The sequence below is a fragment of the Thalia democratica genome, unplaced genomic scaffold, assembly GCF_965202585.1.
Source record: "Thalia democratica unplaced genomic scaffold, ktThaDemo2.hap1.1 HAP1_SCAFFOLD_1895, whole genome shotgun sequence".
Classification (NCBI taxonomy): Eukaryota; Metazoa; Chordata; class Thaliacea; order Salpida; family Salpidae; genus Thalia; species Thalia democratica.
The window spans coordinates 1-13,371 of NW_028140693.1; the positions used below are offsets into that span (position 1 = coordinate 1).

The 13,371-nt window shown below is 24.9% G+C and overlaps 1 protein-coding gene across 1 annotated transcript; it reads left to right on the top strand.

Annotated features, from left to right (window-relative positions):
* The first annotated feature begins 57 nt into the window (after positions 1-57).
* On the top strand, positions 58-5,216 carry LOC145848973 (ADP-ribose pyrophosphatase-like). The gene is made up of 7 exons (XM_082954117.1): positions 58-141; positions 419-502; positions 1,702-1,874; positions 2,378-2,570; positions 3,345-3,488; positions 4,174-4,287; positions 4,869-5,216. The coding sequence occupies exons 1-7, from the start codon at positions 58-60 to the stop codon at positions 4,983-4,985; spliced, it is 909 nt and encodes a 302-aa protein (XP_082810243.1). The 3' UTR covers positions 4,986-5,216.
* The last annotated feature ends 8,155 nt before the right edge of the window (positions 5,217-13,371 follow it).

Here is a 13,371-nt window from a genome sequence, read left to right on the forward strand (position 1 = left end):
GGCAGTTTGAAGAACCAGAAACAGATCAAGAGGAAAGTCAAGTCCCTGGAGCAGACCATGGTTGCAATGAACGAGGCCCTTCAGTGGATAATCACCGCATTGAACGACAACTCCACCCACCCCAAGTTGCACGATGATGAGGTATTTTGTTACTTATTTATTACTAATAATTTTATTAATTTATATCAACAATTGCACCCTTTTCAAGCTGAATAATGACGAGATTTATTATTGTATTTTATTTTTTATCATTTTATTTTTTAATTTTTAAACTTTTTTTATAGTTTAACGACAACTCCAGCCACCTCAAGCTTTATAATGACGAAATTTATTACTACTTTTATTAATCGTTCTTATATTATATCTTAAATCACTAAAATCGAGGCAGAGCCCTCAAAATTTATATCTTAAATAAAAGGTGCACGTAAAATCGAGGCAGAGCCCTTATCCGAACAGCGAGGTTGTCCGGTTCCAAGTTGAACCGCATCTGGTTTCGTGGACGGTTGGTTTGAGTTATATATATAAAATCAAAAAATGAAATAATGATAACTATTACGCTTTGAACAGTTTGTTCTTGGTATGATGAGTGGTTGAGAACAGTTTAGATTTTTACAGTTAAGTTGAAACGTTTATAGTTAAGGTTGGAGCGCCCATGACTATTAGTATGACCGATTTATTTTTTGCATGTATTTATGTTTTATATTTTGATGTATTTTTTATTTAAAGCGAAGTGGCAAATGGTTAAACATAAACTTATGTATTTGTAACTTTAGTTCAAGCTGTCGTATTTTTGCTTACAATAGATTGAAGTGTTTAACAGCCTACAACAACACTAAATGTTAAAAACATTATCATTCAGTGTTTTAGTTCCTATGTCTACTTTGAAAACATTTTTACTAAACATTATGGTTTTTCTTTGAATTTTTTTGGAGTTAACCCTATAATTTTTAAAGAAACTTGATAAGGTACTAAAATGATTATTTTACACTTGTAATAAATGATAATGTTTACAAGTGCTTAGTTTGCATAACTATATCAAGTTGAACATTAGTATTATTTATTAGGATATTAGGATGTACAAATAAAATATGTGGGGTCAATACCTTATAATTTTTATTCAACCGAGTTTAAAGGGTTTTTGTACATAAATATTAATCTTTAGTATAATATAAACTAAAAAAATGTTTTTTAAATAGAAAACTAATATTTGTGGATTTTAAAACAGAAAATAGTTGATAAGCTTTGTTGTATTTATTGATTTTCCCTCTGTCTTGAGTTTAGTTTATAAGAGAAATAAATTTTACTTCGCCGCTTTATTTCTGAAAAAAAGTTGTTAAAATAAAACTTAAACAATCAGTATGAAATAAAACTTTTGAGAAAATAAAAAGTTTCGGAAGTCTACAAATAAGTTTTGTGCATATTCAAATGTATACAAGGAAGTAATAAGCAAATATACTGGCATGAGATGTTTGTATCTTAAAGTGTTTTTTAATTTAATATGTAAAAGTGCATAAACGCAAAATTTACAAATTCGCCACTATTTAAATGTTTTTTTATTGAAAGTTTATTTACTCTAATTTTAATTTTGCTTGAACAACTTAACAAATTTTTTAAATATAAATAAGAAAATGTTTTTTATTATCAATATAATACCAAAATTAAATCCCAACCAAACTTCAGAAGTAACTTTTTTTACTTCAGGTTCCCTACCCTGAGTACGACCCGCCTGATCACACAGACCGGATCGTACTGTCCCATCCCGAATGGGCCGACCCCAGTATCGATGGCAACCGTTTCCACTTCAACAGCTTGGACGGAGATGTTGATAGGACGAGCCACCTGGGAAAGTACCAGATTGTTGGGGGGTTCCCCAGGTTTCTCGTAATAATTATTTGCGTATAAATGTTTCCGATTGAAGGTAAACTTCAAGACACGGTTACATTAAACAGTTTTCTTTGTTAAAAAAATCGTTTTTTTTTCTTTACAGAGACGAAGTTTATGTTATAAATAAATTAATATCATAACTATTTGTCAGTTTAGTCTCTATAAAACTCCATAGAATTAAAGTTGAATAGTATATTTTTAAATGCGCGTTCTTAAGTTTTCTCAACAAAAAACAACTTAAAAAGTCAGGTTTTCGTACCTGGCAATTACAAATAAGTTATATCTTTTCACAAAAATTTTATTTTTCTTAAATTATTTTTTTTATTTAGAAAATAAAAAATTAACCAATCATTTTTAACAAAGTATTTACAAATAAGGAATCTTTATACATAAACTATTATAAATTACAAAAAATGGGTACTTTTAATGTTTTTATAGGTAGGTGAATTAGAATGTAAACATAAACATCTGAATTTTGCATATTTTGCCACAGAAACCCACGGGGACGGACCGGACTGAAAGGCAGGGGGTTGCTGGGCAGGTACGGACCAAATCACGCGGCCGACCCCATAGTGACCAGGTGGAAAATGGACGAGTTCGGAAATTTTGTGTTGGTTGACGAAAAGAAAGTGTTGGAGTTCATCGCAGTGAAGAGAAATGACACCGGCGATTGGGCCATACCCGGGGTGAGAGAAATTTTTTGTGTATTTTAATTGTTTTACATATAAAACCCTTATGGATAAAAAGTATTTTTAAATACATATGTTTTTTTTTTCTGTAAGTTTAGGGTTTTTCTAATAAAATTTTGAACCTTTTTTTTAAGCTATATTGCTGTAAAGTTGAACTTGTTTCACAAATATGATTTAAAGAAATGTAGTGTAAGTAATTTCAACAACTTCAGTTTTGATTATTGAATTTGAAGCTTGGCCTTATTTTATAAACAAACTTCATATTAAAATTATTTTATTGCTCAAAAGTTATTTATGAACCAAATCAACTTCATTAAAACGAGTGAAACCATAAGTTTCTATGTTTTAATTGCGTTTTTTTTTGTTTATAAACAAATGAAAGTTTTTTTAACTAGCTAATTAAATTTTTCGGAGCAAGTTATAAACTTCATAACATTAGCTTTTAGCTCTAAATTTTTTTAACTTTTTATTTAGCTTTTTTTTAACTTTTAGCTCTAAATATAAAAATCGTGTTTAAATTATTGATTTTTTTTTTGACAGTTACGAAATTTGCGTCAAATATAATTCAAAAATGTTTATTACTAATTATTTTGTAAGTTTTTTGTGATTAAAGCATTTCTAATTTAAAAAACTGCAATTACAAATTTTATTAATTTTTTTTACTAATGAACTTGTTCATAAAAAATGCCATAGGCGAAAGTTTTAATTTAGATTCAAGCTAACCAATTTTTAAAGCGCTTTTGTTTAAGTTTTAAAAATAATAATTTTAAGGGGATGGTCGACCCAGGGGAAAGATTTACAAAAACTCTGAAAAGAGAATTTTTAGAAGAAGTTGAGCTTAACTTTGAAAGTGAAGAAGACAAAGAATCAATAAAAAACAAAATCGATGATTTTCTTAAATTCGACGGAGTTGAAGTTTGAATATTTTTTTACGATTAAAGTTTAAGAATTTATTCAATGATATATTGTTTTGTAAAATAGCAAAAAAAAGTTTGATAGTTTTATTTAACATTTTATTATCTACCAATCTTTTGAAACTCATCTAAATTATTAGCAAAACAATAACGAATATTAAAAGCTCTGGTAAAGCATATTAAAGTGTTAATGAGTTGTTTGTTTAGTGGGCTGGTATTCAATTAAGTGTTTGCTTAAAAGTAAATTTCAGTTTAGTTTAATAAATACCTTCAACCAGTCATTACTAATTTGCACATGCTTTTAGACATTTTTATTAAAGCAAAATAACTCAAGATTATTTAATGTTTCTTAGTTTATTTACTTTGTAAATGTTTTTTTTTAATTGTATTTTTTATAAATGTAAACTCCTATATACTTCTAAACTTATACTTATTGGTTTAATATAAAAAAAAAAATTGCATAGCAGCAATTTTTTTTTTTTAGATCTACTGTTTTAGAGCAGAATCTGTCAAAGTTTTAAAAAAATATCATTCTGTAATTTTTTAGTCTTAATTTCGTTTATTTTAATAGCTTAAATCAACCGTAATTATAAAATTAAAGCTGCATACAGATTTTATGCAGAATTTTTTGTGTAATAAAACCACTTACATGTGTGTTTCAATACAAAGTGAATTAAATCCAACAGGTATTCCGTGGCTATTGTGACGATTACAGAAACACTGATTGTTCGTGGATTGAAACGGTTGTGATGAACTTTCACGACGAAAAAAACGAAATCTTTCAAAATGTCAAGCTTCGGGTTTTTTTTTTTTTATTTTAACAGTAAATAACGAGCTTGGTGTTATTTTACAAATTTATTTAAAATATTAAAAGTAAAACTCCTTATAGTTGTCGTGTTTGTACTAAAATACAAAAATTACAAATTGGTTACTGTATTAAGCTTGGCTAATTTAACTTATATATAAATATTGTAAAACTGAACGCATACTAAAGTAAGTGCATACCAAAAACAATTTATTCAGTAAACAATAATAAAAGTACATTTTTATTTTAAATTAAATACGCAGTTACTTTGTATGGTGATAAAAAACTGAACTTAGCTTAAATTTAAATAAATTATAAATCATTAAACTTTGCTTTTATGTTTAATTAAAATTTCAACGGTAAATTTTATATTCAAGATTACTTCAAGTAAGCTAATAAAACTTTGGTCAAACTGAAAATTCAAAGAGCTTCAGATAATTATTACTGGTTGTGTTTACCACTGTGAAACTGTAGTTTTGCAATAAATTTAAATCACTAGTAAATGGATAATTTTACATTATTTATCTTATATAATTTATGAAAACTGATTAAAATGAAAAATATTTATTTTTATAGCCAGGAGACGAGTCCCGGAAAGTTAAATGGAAGCGAATTGACAAAAAGTTAAAACTTTTCGCAAGTCACTCTACTTTTCTTGAAATGGTCGCCAAAAGACATGATGCTCATTTTTGAAGTGTTCACTTTTCAAATTTTATTTATTTTTTCTTTTTGTTTTAACCTCAATTATGTCACTGTACTAAGGGCGTAATCTCTATGTTATTTACAAGTCCGTTACAAGTTATTGTTTAATAATCATTGCTTTAGTTTTTAATCATTTCATTTTACTTAGAAGTACGTATAGTATTTTTATTTTTAATCCTTTAGTACCTTTATTTAGTATTTAGTTTTTAATTACTCGCTACTTTTATAACACCACATCTTTTTATTATATTTAAACCTATTAAAAAAACTAAAGTTTCAAATCTTTAATTTAAAGATTGATTCTAAAATTTGCATTTAAAAACACAAGTAAAGTGTTGAAATTTTTATGCAAATATTTCGGATAACATTTAACTGTTTTAAATTATTTGCACTACTTAGTAAACTGTTATCAAAGGTTTTCAAAAAACCATTAAAAATGTTATAGTCATACAAAAGCTGATTTTTATTAGTAAAATAATTTTAATTGAAAACGAAGAAAGCTATAAGAATAGAAATTATTTGTACATCTGTTTCACTTGTACAGTAACTGACAAATTATTAGAATTGCAAATAAACAAAATTTACAAACTTATTTGACCTATAAAACCTTTTAAAGTAACTAGATTGCTTTTGACTGGTCTGATCATATTTATCTGGATTTTTATTCATTTTCTATCTATAGTTATTCTTTTTTATATTTTTATGTAAAGAAGTAAGTAATCTTTTATATACATTTAAAAACCTCTTGTATTTTACTTGAAATAATAATTTTGTATATATAAATCTTACATTATTTGTTTATCTTGTATTTATTTTATATATTAGTTTCACGACATTTTAACTATGCTACGTCCTTGGCAATTTACAACTAGTAATATTTAAAATAAAAACATTTAAGTTTTTCAGTATGGAACAAAATTTATTTGGTCTTTAATATAGTTATATACACTTATTGACTGCAATTGAGAACAAGAATAAAATTTAATTAAAAGTATATTTAAAATACAATTTTTAGAATTTTAATTTTTTTTAAGTTTTATTTTAGTTTATAAATACTAATGATTTTATCATACTAAATACATTTTGAAGTTATTGTTTTGTACTGGAAATATGCAAACTCTTAGTTTATTTTTAGTATAATAAAAAGTTTTTTTTACAGTATTTTTCATTTAATGGCTGTTCAATAAGATTTCAATTATGCAATTTCTGTTTTGTGACAATAAAAAGCGTAGTTATTAACTAGCTGTCTGTAAAAACTAACCAAGTTGTATTGAATAAAAATATTTTAGTCAATTGATTAAAACTTTATATTTTTATAAAGAACTAGCAATTAGTTACTTATGGATTGTCCATACCACCTGCACGCGATTCACCACTTAAATAGAGTGGAACAAAATTATAACATGTTGGAAACCATAAACCTTGATATTATAAAACTTAAACTCGTTCTAGATCTAGTCTAAAACTTTCTTCGATATCTAAATGGATTTATTTACCTTTATACCAAGTTACAAAAAACTATTATGTTTATTAATATTATCAGTTGTATTTTTGTTAAGCAAACTGAGAATTAAAAATTACTTTTTTGTTGTAAGTTTCTTTTACATTAATTTGTACAAGCTGTGAAATTATTTGTATCTATCTAAAATTCGATAAGAAAGTACAGTACTATAAAAAAAACACTGTATATACCACTATGATTAGCATACTTTTTATTATCTCAATATATAGATCATTGGTTACCAGGCTGATCAAGGTCTGTGCCCCCGAATCGCAAAATAAAAAATCTATATACCTTAATGTGCTCTTCATCAAGAACTTCTAGTGTAAGTTTTAGATCTAGCCTTAAAAACATTTTTTTGATCTTCATCGAGAATTCCAGAATATCTAATGTAAGTATTAAGTTTTAGAATAGTTTGTTATGTTCCATATAATGACCAAATAAAGTTATATTGACAATTTCTCGTTTATTGACGTTCAGTTTAATCAACTTTGTTGTAGAAAAGGGGTGAATAACATAAGTCATATAAAACCTGCTTTGAAACTAACTTTTAATGATAGAAGTTTGTACTAAACAAATAAAATGAAAAATTGTTGAATAAAACTTTCAAGTAAGGTTCAAACAATAATGTTTAAAATCCGGTCTAAACTAGTTTCGAACTGTTTTTCAAACTAGGATCCGGCCAGAACCGTATCGTTGTTAAAAAGGCTGGATCCGTCTTCCGTATCCTAAATCCGACAGGTCACTACATACTATTAAGCAAACGTGATTTTTTTTAAAGTTGAAAATTCACTCTTCGTGTAAATTTCATGTAATAAAAAACTGTTTTATTAAGTTTGTTAAAAAGTTTGAGAATAAAAGCACAGTTCAACTAAAATCTTAATCCTTTCGAATCTTTTTAATAATTATTGTTGTCTAGAAGTCATATTCTATTAAACTGACTATTCAAACTCAAGAAGTTTTGGTGTTTATTAAGTTTTTTGATATGATTAAGAGCGTTGTTGTTTTTGTCAGTGACTTGTGCTCTAGGTCCTAGATGAATGATGCCATTGTAACCTATCTATACTTTAACAAGTCATTGGTTCTTCTAGTAAAAAGTCTCTCAGAACGTCCTGGTACCTTACAAAATTAACCTGATATTTTAAGTCATCAGGCTTTTTAGTCCACAGTTTACTACCCTAACATGCCAAAGACTTTTGTGCTGTAATTTGGTAGGAAAAAGGTTCTTTGCGAAAACCTTACCGGATGTATTTATCTACATTTTGAATATAACACTTGAAACTGAATGGCGAATAGCTAAGTACAAACCTTTGTTACGAATTAGTGTTTATGAACAAGTTTTAATTTTAGCATTATTTGCAAAAAAATTCTTTCTTTTCTCTTTTTTTATATTGTTTTAATTCAGCAGTATGCAAATGAGATTATAAGTTGAGTTTATGTACGTTGTTTCACAACACGTATGTTTAAATAGAATTGTGTTAGCAGTTTAAAATTGTTTGATTATCATAAACTTGCTTGTCAATGTAATTACATTGTTATTTTTGTTTGTAAAAATTAAATAATAGTTTTTCTTGGATTTTTTTGAGCACATATTTTCACCTTTGTAGTACTTATCGTTGAAACCACCTAAGTTTGTGGTTCAAACTAGACCGACAGCTTTTTAAAGTTAGTTAAACAAGTTTTTGCAAATAAAAATTATCAAAACCACTAATGCCGGATTTTTTCAGCGTTTTCTATTTGATTGTACAAAAAAATAAGTCCTTAATTCAGACTGTTTAACACTTAATAACTAAACGCGTTTTTTTTTTTAATAAATGCAAAATATGAAGCATAAATACTTTTTAGTACGACAAATCTAACATTAAATAAATAAAAGAAACTTTAAACTGAATAGGCTTGTACAGTGTTCTATTTTTTAAAGTTAATTTCAAGAATATTTACTTAAAGTTTTACAATTAAAATAGTTGACTAACTTATGAATTTTTATATCAACTTTTTAAGCTTATAGCCAATTATTTTTGATATCTATAGAAAAAAATTTTGGACTAAAAAATATTTGAAAAAAGTGTTTATGAGGTAAATAGCTTCTAAAGCTCAAACTTTAAAATAAAAAATAAACAAAAACTTTAAAACAAATTTATACATGTAGATTTTAGATGTATACCGGTTAAAAGTTTTTGACATTTTAAAGTTTGTCAAATGTTTAAATTACTACTATATTCATTGTGTAAGCCTAGTCAATTATACTTACTTAATTTTGTTCACTATTTCGGTCGGCAATACTTTTTTATTTCAAAAGCGAACTGTTGTATAATTTTTTTTTTTTAACTTTTAATGCTTTATAGATTTAATTAACTAGAAATTTTTTTTATTATGTTTTAAAAAATTACTTATTATCAAATAAAAAGCTAGTTATAATCTTTAAACTTTTATCAAATGAATTAGTTCTAATATTTATAACAAATAACAAAGTTTTCGTGATAAAAACAAAGTTCAAACTGCGAAAAGCTTTGTAAAAATACATGAAGATCATAGTGTTTTCATAATAGGATTAATTTTTAAGTTTGAAAATAAAGTTTGAAGTGCAAAGATAAAAGTTCTAAAATAAATTAATTTTTAAAAAGAAAACAGAAAATTAAAAAATAAATTATAAAAATGTTTAGATTTTTAGTTTACAGAAAGTATTTCAAATCATATTCTATATAAAACTCTTTTTAATCTCTATGCAAAAAGTAACGATTATAACTTCTTTATTTTGTTAGGACTAAATAATTTAAACCTAGAAATAACTTTGCAAGATTAAGAACTTTTAGAGAAAAAAAATAAAAAAAACTTTAAATGATGCAAGCAATCTTTATAATGATTTATCGACCGGCGATATCTTGCTTTTTAAAAATATGGTTAAACCAAGATTAAACGTTTAAAATAGCTTTGTTTAAAAATTTTATTAAGCATTATGTGCTATATAGAGCGTGCATACTAAGAACTATACAAACAAAACTTAATTTTGTTCAATTAGTAAGTTATCTAAGTAATATTAAACATATTAATTACTTGCTTATGTTTTTGATTATTCTTGTCAAATCAAGCTTCTTTTATGTCTTTGGTTTATCAAAACTGTAACCTTATATTTTATATATATTCTTGTTTTTATTTAACAGCTTAATCTAAAAACATATCTAGCTAAATTCTTACTTTATTAAAATAAACTGTTGGCAATTTTTTTTTCAAGTTTTTCTTTAACAAAATCAAAGTATTAGTAAAATGACTTATGTTTAATACTTTAATTTTATAAAAACTTATTTTATCATAATACAGTATAACACTAGTACTGTTCAGCAGTATAGTATAGTTTACACAAAGTTGAGTTTTAAACAAAACCTTTAAAAACTTACCAACAAAAAGTTAGTTACCATACTTAACTTTTTTTTAATAAGATTAGTATAGTTTAAATATTTCTAAAAATGCTTTGTTTATAACAAATTATTGTGATTTTTTTTTTTGGAAAATTTATTTATTTTAGATTAAAACTAATACTTATTTTAATTAAGTAAAAACTTTCATTTAATAACTAAAATCTTAAAAAATAGTTTAAACTGCTAAACTGCTTTAAGTCATTGTTCTTAGTTTTTAAACACTTTCATCAAACTAATAACTTAATTGAAAAATTTAATGCATTACAAATTTGTTATAATTTTAGAGAGAAGTGTGTATAAAGCAAAAAGTTTTATATATTATCTACAACTAAACATACATTCTCAATACACATATTTTTTTGTTAAATTTGTAGAAGTTTATATTATCTTATAAATTTGTAACGTTACTCAGTCGTTAAACAATAGTTAATTAGTTATATAAAAAAAAATTTAACTAAAATAAAAAAATGTACAACCTACTTTTATATTTACTTTTTATTTTAGTTAATTTTTTTAGAAGTTTTTTGACTTTTAAAAACAAAAATAGTTTTTTTTTTGTGTGGTTTGTAAAATTAAGTTGTAAAAACAACCTAAAAACTTTAGTCCTTAAATGCTATTTTTCAAGTTAGTTATTCATAGTTGAATTATGTGAAGAACAATTAAAATTCTTAACAAGTAAAATAAAAACTCATATTTTAAGTTTTAAAGATATATTTACCACAGTACACATACAGATAAATATATTGTAATTAAATTTTATTATTTCGAGATATTATAAAAGTTATGCATTAAACTTTGTTCAAAAAAATATATTAAAAAATACTTTTTTTTAAGCTATCCTATATAAGTGTATGATAACAACAAAAATTTTCAATATAAATGTTTTGACAAAAGAGTTAGTTAAAAAAACAAAATTCTATAAACAAAAGATAAAACAAAAAGTACTAAAAACTTTTAAAGTGTTTTTTATCGCGTACAAACAGCTTATAAACTTAAGATTTTATATAATTTGTTTCTGACTTTTTTAGTAGCTCGCTCATAAAACTTTTTTTTAATAGATTAACTATAAAACAATTTGATTAATACAGAATTGAAAAAAATTTCGCTGAGTTGTAAAAGATTTCAAATTTTTTGTTGGAACAACATTTTTTTTTTACTGCAAAGGTTTAAAAAAAATATTATATATAACACAGGTTTTTACTTAGAAAAACAAACCTTGAATTACATTTTTTTACTTTTTGTTTCATCTTAGTATGTTTTTATATTCCCAAGCATTTACAGTAACAAATTTTACAAGTAATAAAACAACACTAAAACTAGAGTTAATATTCAGTAAAATTTATTCTACTAATAGTAAGAAAATAAATTACATAATATTATAACAGTATACTAGGCTTAACATACTATGACAATGCTTAAACAACAGTTATTACAAAATGTTTAAACTTGAAGAATTAAGGCAATATAATAAAGTTTTAGTTAAATTTTGATTTAAACACTCAAAAATATCTGTAAAACAAAAATAAATAAAAGCAATAAAAGTTTAGTGTTACATATTAAACAACATAGTTTCAGTATTACAACCAACAACAGTCTTTTAAAGTTTTATAAACTTATAAACAAAAACAATTACAAATATTGTATTCAATTGTTATAATAAGTATCTTTAGCATGGCAAATAATCAAACAAAAAAAAAATACCAAATAGCAGTAATGGGAGCGGTTGAAGTCGGTAAAACTTCCATAATAAAGCAATTTGTTCATGAAAAATTTCAGAAAAAGTTAGTATCAGCCTGTTAAAAAAAATATTTGAAAAATAGCTACTTACTTTCTAACAATTTTTCATTTTATACTTTGCTTTAAACAAAAAAAAATTAAACACTTTATGTATTAAATAAGAATCAACAAAATTGTTTTTAAAAACAGCAGTTTACTCTTATTTAGATATCTTTCAAACTTTGAATTTTTACTAAGGTTAATGTGTATCTTTTATAACAATTTTACTTATAAAAACTTAATTATTAACCACCATTCAATGCAGATATGAATCCACCATAGAAGATCAATACAGAATTTCGGTGGTGTACAAGAACCAAATGATAAATCTTTGTCTTATCGATACATCTGACAATGAAGCGTTCTTTGATGAGCTTAAAGACTTTTACATAACCGAGTCCGATTGTTTCATTCTTGTTTATTCGGTCACAAACAAATCTACTTTTGAAAAAATGCAGCAGTTAAAACTTGAAATTACGAGTAAACTTGGCACGTGAGTTCTGATTCAACTATTTGTTATATAAATTTTTATACTTTCAAATTGATCTAACTAAAACTTTTCATGATATTTAGTGATAAAGTTCCGATCGTGGTAGTCGGTAACAAAATGGATCTGGCCGAAGGAACTTATTTTTATCGTCAAGTAGCGAAAAGAGAAGCGCAAGTTTTAAATAGAACGTGGTCAGACTATGCATTCTATGAAATATCAGCAAAAAACTACTTTGACGTTCAAAACGTTATGCATAAGTGTATACAAACTATTGAGAAATTTGAAAAGAATAAAAACAAAATTGATAAGTGCAGACTCATGTAACACTTTATTATTTGAAAGTTTTATCTTACTTTTTGTAATAAAAAACAAAAAAAAGTGAGAAAAACAATAAATATTTTTTAGATTATTTTTAATTGTAGAATCTATGCAATATTTATCCCTTTGTTAACTTTAAAGTATATCGTTTCGTTTTATCTTGTATTAAACTGTTGTGACATTTTTTAATTTAAACTTTGCTTTAGATTAATTTAAACTTTTCTAAATGTGTTTTAAAACCTACATGCAAACTAACAACGAATCAACTATAAAATCTAAAATGTTTTTTAACTATCTTCTGTTTTTAAAAATTATTTTTTCTTAACTAGTTATTTTTCAAGGTATTTGAAATTAAATACTTCAAAATGATTTACTTTTTATTTTTTATGTTTTACTTTAGGTTTAGGTACGTTTTAAATGTTTTTATATTTAATTTTTGTACTGGACAAGACGTTGAAAGGTATCCAAGTGGTGTTCGACTCGATAACCGAAAGGTTCTTCGTAAACCAGGTCCTAAGACCAAATGTTTTGAGCAATTTTTTTTGTCGTTCAATAAACATTTATCATTTAAAACATAAATAAAATAAAAAGATAAAGTAGAAATAGCAAAGAGTTGAATTATTACCAAAGTGTAAAAAACAAACAAAAATTTAGCTAAATTAAAAGTTAAAAGTTTTCATAGCAGTGCGTGAAAAGTTTTCGAATTCTAAGTTTTCATTTTTAGCATTTAAACGAAATGTTGCTTTCTTCTTTGACTTACAAGGTCCTTATAACTTTTTTTTGCTTCTTTTTAGAAAGTTGAATTTTACAATGTCGCATAATTATTAACCGTAATAAGCTTTTTATAAACAAAACAAATATTTATTTAGATCTCAT